At 42.6% G+C, this 17273-nt stretch overlaps 1 protein-coding gene across 1 annotated transcript; it reads left to right on the forward strand.

Annotated features, from left to right (window-relative positions):
• The first annotated feature begins 4289 nt into the window (after positions 1-4289).
• Positions 4290-12950, forward strand: slitrk3a (SLIT and NTRK-like family, member 3a). The gene is made up of 3 exons (XM_069147882.1): positions 4290-5153; positions 5764-5851; positions 7825-12950. The coding sequence occupies exon 3, from the start codon at positions 7883-7885 to the stop codon at positions 10595-10597; it is 2715 nt and encodes a 904-aa protein (XP_069003983.1). The 5' UTR covers positions 4290-5153; positions 5764-5851; positions 7825-7882; the 3' UTR covers positions 10598-12950.
• The last annotated feature ends 4323 nt before the right edge of the window (positions 12951-17273 follow it).

Consider the following 17273-nt stretch of genomic DNA (forward strand, 5'->3'; position numbering starts at 1 on the left):
ATTTGCAGTGAATCCTGCGAGAGTCTGCTTTTGTAAAGGAAATTTATAATACTTGATATCAAAAGAAGTGGAGTTTAGCTTAATTTCCATGAAGAATTTTCTGTCGGCTTCCATGGGAAAAAAACGAAGAAAAAAAAAATCTTCTGCAGTGCTGAAAATGAGCATTGTTCAAATTGAATACAAACATAAATTGATCTTCTCATAGAATCTGTTTCTGTTCTGTTTCCGAGTCCAAGTTCTCCCCAGCCACTGCTTCTTAAAGCCGAGGCCAGGGTAGATTTTCTCTCTGGAAACACATTGAATTTTCCAACAAGGCCAGGCCCTGAACAACAAAGAAAACTTTTAAAATGAATGCAACTGTGGATTCTCTATTTTCAGACAGTCTTCTTTGTAGCCTTATCTATATACTTCTTACTATTGACAGTCAGCACTGTCATACACTTAATAATGTATAATCAGTGAATGCATGAACCACTGAATTTATCTTTTTTTTTAAAAATCAAATAAGATAGTTTGTCAGATTTCTTTCCAAGGTTGCTGCTTTAATTAAAGCCACACGCATCATTAAATTGTGCGATTTTATCATGTTGATTTTGTTTTGATATCTGTGGGGGTTTTTTTGTCCAGTGGGTTCAGCAAACATTCTCCTCTTTCCATAAAGTATCTCAAACATCAACAATGCATGCCACATTTCTTCAAGTACAGAACAGACTGAACTATGTGTTTTTACTTTTTGAAAACAAACAAACAAACAAACAAACAAAAAAAAAACGCCAGTCATTTCACGTTTCTTGCAAGTCTTAGTGGACAGATCTCTTGACAGCGAGATGTCAAACTGTTAAAGAACTGGTTGCTGCAGTTCACCGTGTAAATGTATATGCTTATGAGAGAACAAAATATTCCCATTTAACCATTAGAAGTTGGACATTTTCTGAAATAAAAAAAATCGTCTGTGTTATGATCATACAGTTTAAACAAGTATGAGCCACATTAGACTACCGTCTTCCCCCAAATCTTCCTTTGTATGATTGATTCGGTCTTCGTTGGGCTGTATTGATCAGACAGCTAAGACCAGATCGGACCCACAGACAAGCTCAAGGACAGACAGACATGAAAGCAGCCAGCCAGTCGGCCAAAAGAAGGCAGGCCATCAGGTAGAGAGACAGGCAGGCAGGTGGTCTGGTTGGCAGGCAGCCAGGTGGGGATGTAAGTGGACAGCAAGAAAGGCAGGCCAGTGACACATTGGTCGCACTGACTCCCGAGAAGTCAGGCAGACTGACAGGAGGCGAGACAGGTAGATGGACAGACAGATAGATAGAGAATTATTTGACTGTGCCTTCCACAGTCCCTTGTGGTCCACAAAGGACTTAGGCAGTCGGCATGAGGTATGTCACCGCAACCCCTGATGACAAGCAGAGAGGCGGTAATGGAACATTTCAAAAGGTGACAGCTGAAAACGGGAGGAAAAAGTTTTTCATGGAGACGAAACTTTTTTTATGCTTTAACTTTTGCATTTGTTGTAATTGCATTAGTGTACAGGATTTTTTTTTTTTTTTTTTAAACTCCTGAACAGTTTAATTCATTAATTTAAAGGCCCAATCATTACTGCTATAATCACATATATTTGCATCATTACATTCCCCTCTCTTGTAGCCATCTATGCCTGAGTAAGACTATCATTAATTCCCCACATTGACCTTTTTACAGAAATGTGTTCCTATATCAGTAAAAATGTAAAAAGTCAAAATCTCTATGATGAATATTTGCCTTTGTTTGTAGTTGTACTGCATGATTAAATAGATGACATCCTCTTGGTGTATGTCCTGTCTATATTCTTCTATTTCATTCCATATCAGGTTGAAGCTGTGGTTGAGCAGTATTGGAAGCCATTTCCTCCTTCATGGTTAAAGTGCAATTTTCTCTCCTCTGATGACAGAGTTGTCACTGACGTCCTTTTCTCATGCAGTGATGACCTTAAAATGTCAGTGATGACTAAGCTGACTTTAATGCCTGTTTTCATGTCCAGACAACTTAACATGTTGACTGGGCTTTCTTCACAATATATCAGGTATACAATAACGATTATTATTCTTTTCAAGGATATACACGAATAAGTGATACATGTTTATACATCAGCATAAACGTAACATTTGTTTTGTTAATATTGTACTGTGGTTTGTTGTACATCTGATTCACACCCCAACCCTCAAAATGAACCCATTCTTGTGCTCACTGCCCCGCTGTCTCCCTTCAGAGGGTGCCATTGTTTGACAGTGGCCATCACAAACACAACTGTCTTCTAATGTGCCAGCCCTGCATCACTTTTCTAGAAAAAAGCTATGATTAAAAACAATGTTTTGCTTTTTTAAATGACAGTATAGGTAAGCATAAGTTGGTGCTGCAGCGCCTTGTAAAACTGTAACTTTATCAACTATGCAAATAAACTCATTCTTTGCGTTACACTAATAAATTTTGTGTTACCCACTTCGGTTCTTTTCCATTTAGAACAACTGCAGTTGACACGACACTTGTCGAACCTAAACCGATCACTCTCCATTTTTGCTGTGTCACTCAAAGTGGAAGTTCTAGCTAGGGATCTCATTAGCCCTGATCTGTGATCTGTATAGGTTAGTACCGTTTCACTGTGACGAACATTCGGGCAATCCATGTCCTGTGAGCTGAATGAAGGGTTTGCAGTGGCCTTATGTCAGTCTGGCTGACAGTAGCTGACAGGCTGAAGAAGTGAATGATGGCTTTTCATGAGGAAGAATGGCAGTTTTACAGACCACCGGCTGCACCCAAACACTCTTCTCTAACCTCTCATCCGTGTATGTGTGTGTGTGTGGTGTGTGTGTGGTGGGTGTGGTGGGTGGGTGTATTATGCTTGTGTGCATGGGTGTGTACGGCAAGACTTGTGGGTATTTGCTAATAGGATAGGGACTGGTTCAAATAGACTGACAAAGCAAATCATCTGCATCATATAACACTCATATAATTGTAATTTCCCAAAGTTGAAGGTATATTCATGCATTAATTAGAATTTTTCCAGCTTGTGGTGGCACCAATTACTTTTTCTAATACAGGGCATGATCTGAGACAAACGTTGTCGAAGATTATACATTGACACACGCAGCCATTGGGGATTACGTATACAATGTTACCAGAGAGGTCTCCTGAGCCACATGCAATGACATTTAGGGTGACAGCAACAGTGCAGATTTATTTATTTCCTATATGGCCAGCAGATGACAATCTCCCCGGAGCTCGATCCTTTAGCCTTCATTAATCCAGCATAGCATGTAAATCTCAGCAGGGGTTACAAATGGGATAAGGATTTACCAACCTGATAGCACAAGATGATCATTTTGTCAATAATAAGGAGTTAAAAAGTCAGTGAAACATCTATAAAATTAAAAATTTTAGAATTTAAGAATTAACTGACATCAACTTTAGTTGCCTCCTCCTGATTAATTGTGAAGGATCTCCTCAAGAATGTAAAAATCACCTTACTAATAGCTTTTTTTTTTTTTTAATTTTTTTTTTTAAAGCTGTTTCCACAAGTCACGTCTTGGGTATCTTCTCGACAACGTTAGACACCTGACAAGTATTCCAGCAGCCGAATACCATGTATTTCATGTGATGATGTATCATAGTAGCAACATTTTAGGCTGTGTGACATAACCAGACGTACTGTAAGGAGATTTAAACTTCCCACTGCAATCAGCCCCCCCCCCTCCGAGCAGAGCTGCAAGAGCTGGAAATCGTGATGGTGTCACAGTCGTGCTTGTGAGCTCTCTGGCTCTGCTTGCTGCTCACAACACGGGCTTGTGTTGCCCGCTGGAGGCGAGGCGGGGGAGGACACGTAAATGGAAGGGAACGATGAAACGCTCCGTATTTCCCTTGTTCCTTGACACCCCCCCCCCCCCCCAACCACACACACACACACACACACACACACACACACACACACACGCTTCCTGACAGATAGCGTGGCGGCCACCCTCTTCGTCTCCACAACAGGGAGAGGAGGTATTGGCAGGGTGAAGGGTGCCAACTCCACCTTTTGCTCCCACAACTACAGCAGATTAAATTACCCTCAGTAAAATATTATTATTATTAGATGAGTTTCAATAATAAGAAGATGTTTAGAGAGAGAGAGAGAGAGAGAGAGAGAGAGAGAGAGAGAGACGTCTTGCGTCCTGACTGTCATCCACAGGTCTGGTAGTCTCACCCACCCCGCTCAGCGCGTTCCCTGACTCTTATTTATTTATTTCTTCCTGGAGGCGCGCCCCCGCTGCGAAAGACCGGAGCGCTCCTCACGCTCTCCTCTCTTCACTTCGCTTCCTTTCCTCCTCTCGACAGCACCCAGAACTATAACGCAGCCGTCTCCATCACTCGTTTCCCTCCCCTCCTCCTCTTTCTCTCACCGCCAGATCTCTTTCCTCTGCGTCTCTCATCCCTTCGCAATCGCCCCGCCACCTCCCCAGCTCGGTCCCTCACTCCTCTGACGCACGACAGGGAAACGGACCTGAGGAAAGAAAGAAAGAAAGAAAGAAAGAAAGAAAGAAAGAAAGAAAGAAAGAAAGAAAGAAAGAAAGAAAGAAAGAAAGAAAGAAATAAAAAAGCAGCAGCTGACCCAACCACCGTCGATATGATCCACAGACTCCTGTTGTTGCCGCGCCGGACAGAAACCCGGTCCTAAAGCCGAGAGGAAAACACTCTCACCCGGCTACACCGCTGTTGAGCGCTCGCCTGGGAGACAGCGGAGGAGAGGGAGGAGGAGGAGGAAAGGGGTGGAAGAGGAAGTGGACGAGCACAAGTCGAGGACTTGCATTTTAAGCAAACTGCTTAGAAAAAAAAAAAGGGAGACGAGAAAGAAGGGGAGAGAGTCAGAGTCACCGGAGAGTGAGAGCTGGAGAGATTGCATTCCTATCACGTCTTCGTTTCTCCTCTCTCCTCTCTTTTGCCTCAGCTACTGAGAGAGAGAGAGAGAGAGAGAGAGAGAGAGAGAGAGAGAGAGAAAAGAAAAGAAAAGAGAGAGAGAGAGAGAACGAGAGAGGAGGGAAAGAGAGAACGAGCAAGAGAGAGATCTAACAATATTCAAACTAGTGGTCTTTTTTCCCGATGCTTTCCAATTGCAGTGCGAAACTAAGGTGAGTGGTTATAGGCTGTTTCCATGTGCACAGGCAATCTCATGCAGATGGTTGCATGGATTTAGTATGCGTTTCTATCTATTGTTGGTGTCTGCGTAGCCACGGACTTCAAAAGCGCTCTCCATATATCGAGGATAACGGATAGTAGGGATCCAGTCGACAGATCAATAGACGTTTGTTCTTCATTCACCATTTCCCTGCCAATGTCACGACGAAAGGCTACTGCATTATGCTTGGCATGTATTTCAGTAAGCGCTCTGCTCTCCTCGCTGTCTTGACGGCAAGGTTATTTTGGGGGGGGAAATTCAATAAATCAAAACGGGATTCTCAAACCGTTTTCAATAGACAGGAACTTGTCAAATATCTCTCACTAACTTAGTTTGATGTTGCCTACATTGAAGGCTCAAATCGTTTAATAGGTCGTATTGAAATTGCCACTCGCGATGAGCATCACTTTTAATTCAACCGTGGCTCATTCACATGCGCATCTCTTCTTCTTTCCCTCCTCAATGCCCCGCTCTCTCTTTCCATCTCCCCCCCCTTTATCTCTGTTTCATCCTGCTTCACTCTAACGGCTCGGTCACCCCCATTCTCGTTCTCTTCCTCACAGCCCGGCATCGGACGGTGAGCGGGACGCACCGGGCAACAACAGGACACATCGCAGGAGGATATGTGAAGTTGGAATCCCACTAAACTAAGTACGTATACCACCCGATCTGATACACCCCTAAGGGAATATAACAGGGCACGCAGTGTTTTCCATTTCTTTAAATACCGTTTTTACTTTTTTGGCATTCCATCTGCGCTTTTTGATCGCTAACATGGAGGCGGAATCAATAAATCCTGGAGGATTACGCACGGAGAGGGAAATAAAAACAGTGCATTTTGCTGCGAGGAGATCGTGTGCAGGGATCTTTGATTTTTTTTTTTTTTTTTTTTCTATTGCAGCATTTTACTGTCATGTCTTTTTTGGGATTACAAAATATATTTTTTTGCTCCTCTCTCTTCCTGTTGCTGGTTTTTTTTGTTTTGTTTCAGCACCATGGGCAGCGGCTCTGCTCCGGCAGCGTGTTTCCCTCTGGATTTTCAACACCTTCGTTTAAACGGACAGCCGTGTGCGTGGCTGGATGAAAAGTCACAGCCTACAGAAATTATTTTCAGAGGCTGCGTGTGTGTGTGTGTGTGTGTGTGTGTGTGTGTGTGTGTGTGTGTGTGTGTGTGTGTGTGTGTGTGTGTGTGTGAAAGAGGGGAAAATAGAGGGAGAGAGGGAGAGACTTTGCACATAACACCATGGAGACAGGGAAAGGAATCTTTTATCAGCTCCATCTTTTTTTTTTTAAATCAAAGTGAGATTTTTGGAGGTCTTCAGAATTATTAATAGTACATTTTTTTAATTACTTTTTTTTTTTCATTGGTCAGTTCTTTGCGTATGAAATTGTTTGGTCGGCCGGATCTACCAAAACATTGGCTCTTAACTGGGCTTCTCGGAGCAGCTGCTTCGCCCACTGCGCTTTTCACTTGTGCCGTTGCTCCTCCAATTGTCCAATCGCATCGCCGATTGGAAAAGCAAAAAGAAGTTGCATTGATTATATTTGGACAGATGACAGGCTCAATTACATTGAATAAATCAACAGTTTCCCTTTTCAGTGGGTTTGTATGGATGGAACCCAAGAAAAATGCCAAGGGCACAAAGCTCGGGCTCTGCCGTTTTCTGCCCATTTAAATCAGTGGACCAAATGGACTATTTTTGCTTTCACACTTAGCCTAGTTTTGGTCTTTTTGGTACATAACTGATATGTTAACTGATAAAATACCAGACATTATATGTAGCCGTGGTGGCACTATTTACATAATATTTAGGCCCACATGTTTTTTTTTTTTGTCCAGTTTACATGATTCATAGATGTGGAAATATAAATATGTTTAGGTTCATTTTAATGAGATGGGGGTGGAGGTATGGGGGTGGGGGGGTGGGTGGGGGTTCAGAAAGTCCCTCGATAGTGCCTATTTCACCCCACTCATGGCCACCAATCTGACACCTTTTCTGTTCTCCTGTCCTCTTTCTGCGTTAGACCTTCAGTGCACCTCCTCTAATTTACACCGCACTTTTCTGGACTCTCATTTACCGAGAGAGGGATTGAGGTCCCTGTTATGTAATAAATACAGCAGAGGGACAGTGTCTCCTCACCACTAACCTCACCCGCCTACTGTAGCCTCCGTTTAGTCATGGCGATACGAATCTCTACGGTGATTTATTGTGACCTTACCAGCGTATCTGCTGTATAATAAATGACATTTCCACCTATGTAATGAAGTTAACTGTCGGAGTGGAGAGATTTGTTTGCGTTGCTAGGTATCATATCCATTCAGGAGTGCCTGGCTCATATGTTGTTTTAAATTTGCCCAGCAATTTTGCAAATCCAAGAAGTCTCCAACATCATTATATTATTCATTGGTGTTCATTTTAAAGCTGTCTTCCATTCTACGGAAACTAATGCACCCTTCCTCTTCTCTCTCTTTCCTCTTTGCCTTCCTCCTTCTCCTCAAACTTAACTTCGTGAGGGTGTGTGTGTACCTGTATGTGTAATCACGACCCTCATTCCTTCCTTCCCTCCCTCCCCTCCTCCCTCCCCTCCTCCCTCCCATTCTCTTTCTCTGTTCTCTGTTGCAGTGCTGTGAAGTGGCTCTGTCCCTGGAGCCAAGACTTCATCCCCTTGGTGTCAGTGAGGATGCTGTGGGTTACCTTGCTGAGCACCATAGCCTTAGGATGGACCACCCCGATCCCACTACTAGAGGACTCCGAGGAGATCGACGAGCCCTGCTTCGAGCCCTGCTACTGCGAGGTCAAAGAGGGCATCTTCCATGTCCACTGTGACAGTAAAGGATTTACAAATGTCAGCCAGATCTCCCAGATATGGAGCCGGCCCTTCAAGCTCAACCTGCAGAGAAACTCCATGAGGAAGCTTTACTTTAACAGCTTCCTCCATCTTAACAATGCCATTTCCATTAATTTGGGTAATAACGCCTTGCAAGATATCCATGCTGGAGCATTCAACGGCTTAGGAATACTCAAACGGCTGTTCCTACATGAAAACAAACTAGAGGTTTTCCGGAATGACACTTTTCTGGGGTTGGAGAGTTTAGAGTATCTCCAGGCAGACTACAATGTAATCAAAAGGATTGAAAGTGGTGCATTCAGGCACCTTCACAAATTGAGAGTGCTCATACTAAATGACAATCTAATCCCCGTACTCCCAAATTATCTTTTTCGGTCGGTGTCACTCACACATCTGGACTTGAGAGGAAACAGACTAAAGACATTGCCGTATAAGGGCACGCTGGAGTATGTTGGGAGGAGCCTGATGGAAATCCAGCTGGAGGACAACCCCTGGAACTGTGTGTGTGAGATTGTCCAGTTAAAAACATGGCTGGAGAGAATCCCTTATACAGCTTTGGTGGGTGAAATCACATGTGAATACCCATTCCACTTACACAGGAAAGACTTGCGGGAAATCAAGCGCAGTGAGCTCTGTCCTCTGCTCTCCGATGCAGAGATTGAGGCCAAGCTGGGAATTCCCCGGGTTCCGTTCAGCAATGAGAACACATGGCCTACTAAACCTTCCTCCATGCTCTCGTCCTTTCACAACACAGCCTCTTCTGTGGAATACAAGGAACGAGTTGTCAAAACTACCAAACGACCTCGGCCTACAAAGAACCCCCCAACCCCTCGTAGCATCTACCCAGGTATCAACCAGCCCCCCATTGCCGGTTACCAAACAAGGCCTCCCATCCCGATAATTTGTCCAACTGGATGTATTTGCAACCTTCACATCAATGATCTGGGGCTAACAGTAAACTGTAAAGAGAAAAGCTTTCACAACATCTCAGAGCTTCTGCCACGGCCCCTCAATGCCAAGAAATTATATCTCAGTGGGAACCTAATACAGAAAATCTACCGATCCGATTTCTGGAACTTCTCAAGTTTGGATTTATTGCATTTAGGGAACAATCGGATATCCTATGTCCAGGAGGGTGCCTTCATCAACCTACCCAACCTGAAAAGTTTATATCTAAATGGGAATGACATAGAAAGACTCACCCCTGGGATGTTTCGGGGGCTTCAGATGTTGAGTTATCTTTACTTTGAGTATAATGTCATTCGTGAGATACAACCTAACTCGTTCTCCTTAATGCCAAACCTCCAGCTGGTTTTCCTTAACAACAACCTGTTACGCTCTCTACCCACTGATGCCTTTGCTGGCACCAACCTTGCACGTCTCAACCTCCGCAACAATTACTTCCTTTCCTTGCCAGTGCGTGGCGTCCTAGAGCATCTGGCCTCCATTGTCCAGATTGATCTCCATCAGAACCCCTGGGACTGCTCCTGTGATATTATCCCCCTCAAACAGTGGGTGGAAAAGCTCTCTTCTGTCATTGTCGTTGGTGACGTCATCTGCAAGACACCCGAGTTTGCTTTTGGGAAGGATCTGCGTTCACTTGAAGTTGAGGTCATCTGTCCCGAGCTTAAGTATTCTTCAGGGCCCTCCCCTGCCCTGCCCGGTGGGGATGACCTCACCACAGGGAGCTCTGGCATGGGTGAGGTTAGTGGCAGAGGGGCTGTCCCGCTGTCGGTCCTCATCCTCAGCCTACTCCTCCTCTTCATCTCCGCTGTGTTTGTGGCTGCCGGGCTTTTTGCCTTTGTCCTTCGTCGTCGGAAGAAGCTGCCTTTCCGGAAACGTTCTGAGGTAGACCTGACAGGGATCCAAATGCAATGCAGGATCTTTGAGGACCCACCGAGGCAAAGCAGTGCGGGGAACACTGGCACACCGGAGAAACCAACACCCAGTATGCACGCACACACTCACACTAGTCACACACATGCTCATGGCCACGTTTATGATTACATCCCCCACCCTGTGACTCAGATGTGTAACAACCCCATTTATAAGCCTAGAGAGGGGGAGATAGCAGAAGAGGAGAGAGCACAGTTTTCAGAGAAGAGAGACAATGGAAGCAGTAGCAACAGTAACTACAGAACCTTGTTAGAGAAAGAGAGAGAGTGGACCCTGGCTGTCTCCAATTCTCAGCTCAACACCATTGTTACAGTCAACCACACCACGGCCGACATGGCCGGATTTCATGAGAATGGAGGGCTCTGCCCGACAGTGATTGACAGTCAGAGGCCCACGCCAACAGTGGGCTTTGTAGACTGTTTGTATGGGACAGTACCCAAACTAAAGGACATGCATGTGGCGCATGCACACCCACCAGGCATGCAGTACCCGGATTTGCAGCAGGATGCACGGCTGAAGGAGACATTGCTTTTCACGGCGGGGAAAGGCTGCTACCCCGACCCGTCCCAAAGCGATTACCTCGAATTAAGGGCCAAACTTCAAACCAAGCCGGATTACCTCGAAGTCTTGGAAAAATCGTACCGGTTTTAACATCTCTAGCCCGTGGAGAAAAAACGAAACACAAAGTCAACATATTCACGTTGCCACCCTCCAAACAAAATCACCCAAAAAACCAATACTAAAAAATTAACTTGAAAAAGCAGCATGATATAAAATACAATATTATATTACAGTCACAACGTTTCCCCCCCAAATCACTTTGGAGGAGAGGCCATTCTCAGATATTTCAATTAAGTGCCTTTTTTTCAGAGTAGCCAGCAATGTCAACAGCCGTTATTTTTATAATATATAAATATCTCTATATGCCCACGAGAGAGCAAAAGAGAAACAAGAGGGGCTCTGGGGAATAAACATACAAACCATCCTACCATCTGCCACCAAAATCCATTTTTATGGAGTTACCATGAAGACGCACGGGAGCTGGACGTCTCCCTGACTTGGGGTTTTTCTTTCTGTCTCTTTTACCCCTGACTAGGATGTACAAACACCTGGAGGCCGTGCACATAAAGTTTGTAGGAAATGATCGAAAGAGAGAGAAAAAAAAATACATATATTAAAATGAACTGCAGTTTGCTGCATGCACTCGCTTCAGTGCAGGAAGTGAGAGGATTTACTCAGAACTATTACATCACATTATGAACAGAGATACTGCAACACATTTAGAGTTCAGTGTTCTATTTAATTTTTATATCTTATTAATATGGTTATTACTATTAATGAGGACTTCTGTCTATATCAGGGTGCTTCTCGTAAAAAGGATGCACCATCGCACGGATGGTAAAACATTTGTGAATATTATTATAAGACAATGCCGGAAGTTTTCTGGATATTTCCACACACTTTGTTAAGAGCCCCTCCCCCTTCTCCCCTTCCATTGCTTCTGGATTCCCCATCGCCACCCACTAACGGCTTTGTAAGAGGCACTTTTAATGTTTTCTCTCTCACAAAGATTTGAAGAAAAATGTGCATATATTTATTCTGTAATTTCAGTGAAGAATTTAATTGTAAAGGTAATGTTAAATCAATGTATAGTGATTATGCGTCTGGTATAGCCTTCTTAATAAAAACAAACTCTTCAACCAAATGATGAAAAGGTTGATGCCACCGGAACCGGAGTGTGGAGCGCTGCTGGCAAGTTGTGCATTTGGTGTCCTGTTAAAAAAAGGGATGTTGGTGTGGTCAGAGATAATGCTGTTGGAGATGGAACAACACGTGCGAGAAAGGAATGTAGAGGAGGGCAATAACATTCAATTTCAGTTCAGCTTCATACAATTTTTGGATTAGTCTCAAATTTAAGTTACAGGGAAACAGTTGATGAAAGGAACAGATTTTTTTTTTTTTTTTCTGTTGTTGTTTGTTCCTGGAAAATATAAACACATTTTCTGTTTATTGGTGGATTGTCCGATGATCTTTACCTGCTGGATATCTTAGTGCACAATCTTTATTTGCCACTACATTGCTAGTCCTAGTTAGATGTAATCTGAAATTCAAAGGAAACGCTAGAACGAGTCAATTGAACGCTGCTGGTTTGGAAGTGGATGATATAAGAGGTGATACCAAATCAGTGAGGCATGCTGTGATTCTCATTATCCAAACGGGTATTGGCGATGTAGGCTAATAAACAGTAATTGAGGGGGTGAGTGAAAACGTGATTGGGAGACGCTCTTTTGTTTTGCACATGTAATCGCTCTGACTCCCTTCAAAAGAGCAGTGTGGATCAAGTCCACTGGGGGGCGATAATAAGGTGTTCAGATTAATTTGTGTATTTATCAGATTTGATGCAGTAATGAGGTCATATGTTTATCTTGAAAGGTCATGAAGTCTCTTATTCAGGTGAATAGTCAGATACATTTTAAAATGATCTATATAGAAATTGAATAAGTGGCATAAATTTGATCAATTCAACAGTTTCATCTGTTTGACTTGTTTTTTTTCTTCTTTTTAATCAGTTATGACAATGTTCTATAGATGTATTGAAAAATGTTTTGTTTTTTCCCCTTTTTGTTAATGAAAACAATCCTGAAAGAAATGATAATGCTTTTACACATTGGCTTTTTTTTCGTTTTTTAATTTTTTTTTTCAGGACTGTTGATTACTGAAATTTTTTGCTTTGGAATTTTCAACAGTCTCCTCCACAGCGATCATCATTTGATTAATTTAGCTTTTCATAATATTTCACATGTCCCGATCCTAGCCTGATTTATTTTGGGACCAAGAGCTGACAAAAGGCAAAAACACACACACAGACACACAAAAAAAAGGTTCAACCTACTACAAGTAAATTTGCTATTAAAGTCCAAATCCTCACACCCCTATTTCTTTTCTCTTTCCAGAAGTGAAATTATATTTTGGGAAAATATGATTCAATCTTGATGTCTATAAATTTGTGAATATCTATGGAAAGAAAAGTGAATTTCTGTTGTGTTTTGAAATGGGCATGATATGCAATCTGTTTTGATTTGGTTTACTAGGAGCGGTGATACTCAGTTGCAATTGGGTGTTATAGAGTCTCATATGTGTCAACCAACATGGAAGATATGTAGCAAACCACACACTTTCCAGTAAAACGGGAGCGCCTTTAGCTAGTGTAGAACAGTCATCTCCAGTATTGCTCATTGATGATCCAGTCTATAAGCTCTCATAATATGGAACATTTGACCTTGTGTTGTATTCATTGTTTCTTTATTTTTTTTGGACAATTATTGTTGCTCAAATGAGTGGAGGTCACCTTCATATGCAGCTTTTGGAAGCATGGTTGCATTACATCAAGAGTCTTTGTTTTCCACTTTCAAAACAATTGACAATGCTGTACCCTCATGGTCTGCTGCCTCACCTCATTTGTCTGCTCCTTTTTTTTTTTTTACATTATCACTTACACACATTCAGGTACACATACACGTGCACACAGACACACATAAAACCTTCCTTTCCCTGATCACAAGGTTAGACTCTATGGTCAGCATTTTTAGCGTGCACTCAGTTTGATTAAAAGCATAATGCACGACTCTGTTTAACCTAACCCTCACCATCACACCCAGATAAAGTTTTGGGATCATTAATAATTTAGCTTGAGTCCCACATCTTGGCAACCTTTTATCCTCCACCCCTGTCACCAACCCACTATTATATTTCACAAATGAGTGCTAGGCTTTGTCCTATTATCTCTTCCTGAGTGGTTTTATCCCAATAAATCCTCTTGTTATCCTGCTCTAATATCTCCAAGTGATTTCATACTTTGGTGGAATGCTAGATAAAAGTAACCAATGGGACTGAAGGTTGGCTTAATGTTTCTTTTTTTGTGGGAAATGTAAACATGCACCGATTCTTTGAATCGTTCTCTAAGTGATATTTAAATTCCGCAGTGGAGTTAACCTTTCCCTTCAACATCTCTCGAGGTTTGTGCGTTGGCAAGACTTCAGCACGGTAAATGCAATGTGTGCCTTTCTTTCCGTCCTTTGCTTTCTCTGTGCTTCTGTCCCTACAATGTCTTTATTTTTTATTTTTTGTATCTCTCTCTCTATTGGCTACTTAAGTCTTTCATTCCGTGATCTTATATTCTGACACTGGACCTTGGCTTCTTTATGCGTTGGTTTAGCCGTCATTTCAACTTCTTAAGTCTTGTTTAGAAATATTTGAACTAACTTCACTCATGAGTATGTTAAAAGAGCAACATGTTGTAGATGTTGCCAAAGGTTTTATTTGTCTCCAGATTAAATTCTTCTGACTGGCCTCAAACAAAAAAGTAGGCTATATAAAATGTATAACTTGGCTCTCTTGCACTTCTGTTCTCACCATTTGATACTTGCCTTATTTGAATGAACCCACAAACTCTAATTAACGGTGTAATGCATATTCCAGACCTGAGGATATGGCATATTTTGTGTTGCATCGATGGCAACTGATGGGTAGTTTATCGGTTGCTTTGCTGTAAATGTTCTGCAAGGCTGTTTTTCTGGAGTTGTTTTTTCTCTCATTGTACTTCAGTTAAATTGTTCATCATGCATTTATCATTAAGTTGCAATATGTAAAGCGCTAAGCCTATTAACACACATGTAATGACACATAATTCTGCATCAATTGACTGACTTAAACCATAACCATGACATTGCTGTTTCAAATTAGCTCGTTTAGAAGATATGAGGTATCATAAGCCTATTAGAAAAGCTTCTGTAGGCTCTCCCAACAGCTCAGAATTCACTCTAGCCATGTGCTGTCAGTAAATACAAGTGGAAATCTTTGTGTTGAGTCGAGTCAGTAACCTGACAATAGCTATGTGGGTTGCTGATATGCTTTGTAGGTGTTCCCCAGGGGATGTGGTTTCAAGTGAGGTGTGGTGTTATATTTTCCTCCTCTCCTCTGGCATTTTTGCTGGAGGTTTGTTTTGGCTTGCGGATTTTGTTTGACTTGTCTGTATCGGCACTGCACAGTGGAAGAATTCTGCTTTCAGTTGTCAGTCCACCTATGCGTATCAGCGTGTGCGCATGGCTAGCTAGCTACCTCTTATTTTTTTTCTTCTGCTCCATCAGTGTTTGTTTGTTGATGGGGTATTTGAGAGTCATAATTATCCCGGTCCCAGATTTGGAATCACAGCACGGAATGAATAGTGAGAGGAGTAAAAAAAAAAAAAAAAAAAAAAGATGGGAGGAAGGGATCAGTTTGAGAGCACTATTGATGGGAGGGAGAGCACAGACAAGCAGCTTAAGGAAGGGTGAGAGAACATGGAGTCATCAGGATTGGAAGGATGTGGCACTTAAAGAAAGTAGGGATTTTTCTGTTGCTGCTTTGTCCCTGAGAAAAGCTGTAATTGACCAATTAACCAAAGGGAGGGCCCAAAGCAGAGACAGCATGTTAGAAAGGTACCGAGAGAAGATCGTGACTACTTGAGCCAAACTGTCTCTGGCCATGGTGCTGAAGTTGCAGTGTATTGCAGGTGCTGCATACAAAAAAGGCACGGCCTACTTTTTGTGCATGCGTGTGTGTGTTTGTGTGTTTGGTGGAAGACATGGGAAACACTCTCTTGCCTGTGTGTGTATTTGTCTCGGGGCTTGCTGGCGTTTTCTGTGCCATTATGCTGATGGCTTAACTGGCTTCGAGTCTTCTTTGTGGTGTCATACAGTGCTGTGTTTAAATCAGTGTCGTGAGCCTGGCAATAGATGTACTTCTTTGTAGGGAATGATTTTCTGCCATACACTTTAGATGCCGGGCCTTTCATTACTGATGCTACACTACGCTGCACCAATTTGACGACTTGCACTGTGTCGACTGGAATAATCTGCAGAGGACAAAATGTCAGTTGATAAATTTGCCACACATTAGCTTAACTGATTTTTTTAGATTAAGTATAAGCTATTTTATACATCAACAGAGAAGTTAAAGAAAGTCCAAAAGGAGGGGGGAAAAAACACTCCAATTGCTTTCCTTAGTCCTGAGATCATGAAAAACCCTTTAACACATCACTCAACTGTGCTGCAGTGCAGGAGCTCGACTGACCCAGTATGTTGAAAGAGAGAGGGGTGGAGGGGGAGAGAGAAGAAAGGGGTGCAGAAAGTGCTAGAGTGAGAGTGAGGGAGAGAGGGAGATTCTCAGCCCTCTGCTACAGTACTTCTGCTGCCGTCTGTGCTGTAAGGCTCTGCATTCGTATTGTTTGCCTTGTGAATTTTTGGAGTCCCCTGAGACTGTGGCCCTCTCTCCTGTCTGAAAATACTGCAAGTTTAGGAAAAGTTGCAGTCATTTGGTCCTGCTCAGCAGTGTGTGCTGCAGTCTTAGCTCTTGCAGGTAAGAAAGATGAACAAATCTGTGTCCTTATCCCTCATTTGAGTGAAGAGGAGGAGGGAACAGGAGGCTTAATTTCACAAAATAAAATGTGGAGCACGGTGTCCCAGGCTGGTGTTCTGAACAGTCCATCTCTTTCTTTGTTCCGCAGTGTCGGGCCTACTTTGTGCTATAGAAGGGCCTGTGGTGAATATCCTATCGACTACTGCAGTCGTCTTCTTCTCATTTGCCTCCTCCTTCCAACGAGGGGACATTTGCGCAAAGTCGCTCCTCTGTCATCCCATGACACCCAATTTGATGTGGTTTCATATTATTCTCTTCAGCTTTGCCCCCTTGTTCTTTGTTTTCGTTTCCCTCTCCATCACTGTACAACTGTTTGTCTTTTCCATCTTTTACTCAACCCGTCTTTCTCTCTCTGTCCATCCATGTATTTCTCATTGAGAATATGGACAAACAGCAAACTGTTGACCTGCTGACCTTGTCACTGCAGTCTGTATGGCTTGGGTGGGTAATATTCCACTGGCACTGGTTTAGTTCAGCCGTGTAGTCTATGATTCGCTTTAGTCTCCAGGGATGGGTCTGTAACGTGTGTGCGTTCGTGTGATTATCTATCTGTGTGAGCTAAACAGTGGCATTGCTTTTTTTGATAGGGCTCCATAACATGTCCAGTAACATAACCATACCAAGTGACCTGAGAGAATGGGCCAAACTGGTTGAAATCTGATAGATGAGAGAGAACAAGCCGGTACTTGTTTTGTGCATCCAATATTGAGGCCATGCTGTTTTTTTTTTTTTTTTTTTTCTTTAAAGGAATTCACAGCAGAATGGTGTACAGAATATCACATGTAGCATTATATATAACCTCAGCATGATGGTTGCCTCTCAGTTTTTTACTTGACTATTTGATTTTCAACAATTAGACTCCTTTTTTTTT

Source organism: Embiotoca jacksoni, unplaced genomic scaffold (assembly GCF_022577435.1).
Source record: "Embiotoca jacksoni isolate LCO1_2020_lvr unplaced genomic scaffold, fEmbJac1.0.p SCAF_14, whole genome shotgun sequence".
Classification (NCBI taxonomy): domain Eukaryota; kingdom Metazoa; phylum Chordata; class Actinopteri; family Embiotocidae; genus Embiotoca; species Embiotoca jacksoni.

What these genes read in the sequence shown, in the direction of transcription:
- slitrk3a (XM_069147882.1), top strand. Translation starts at nt 7,883, where the DNA reads ATGCTGTGGGTTACCTTGCTGAGCACCATAGCCTTAGGATGGACCACC.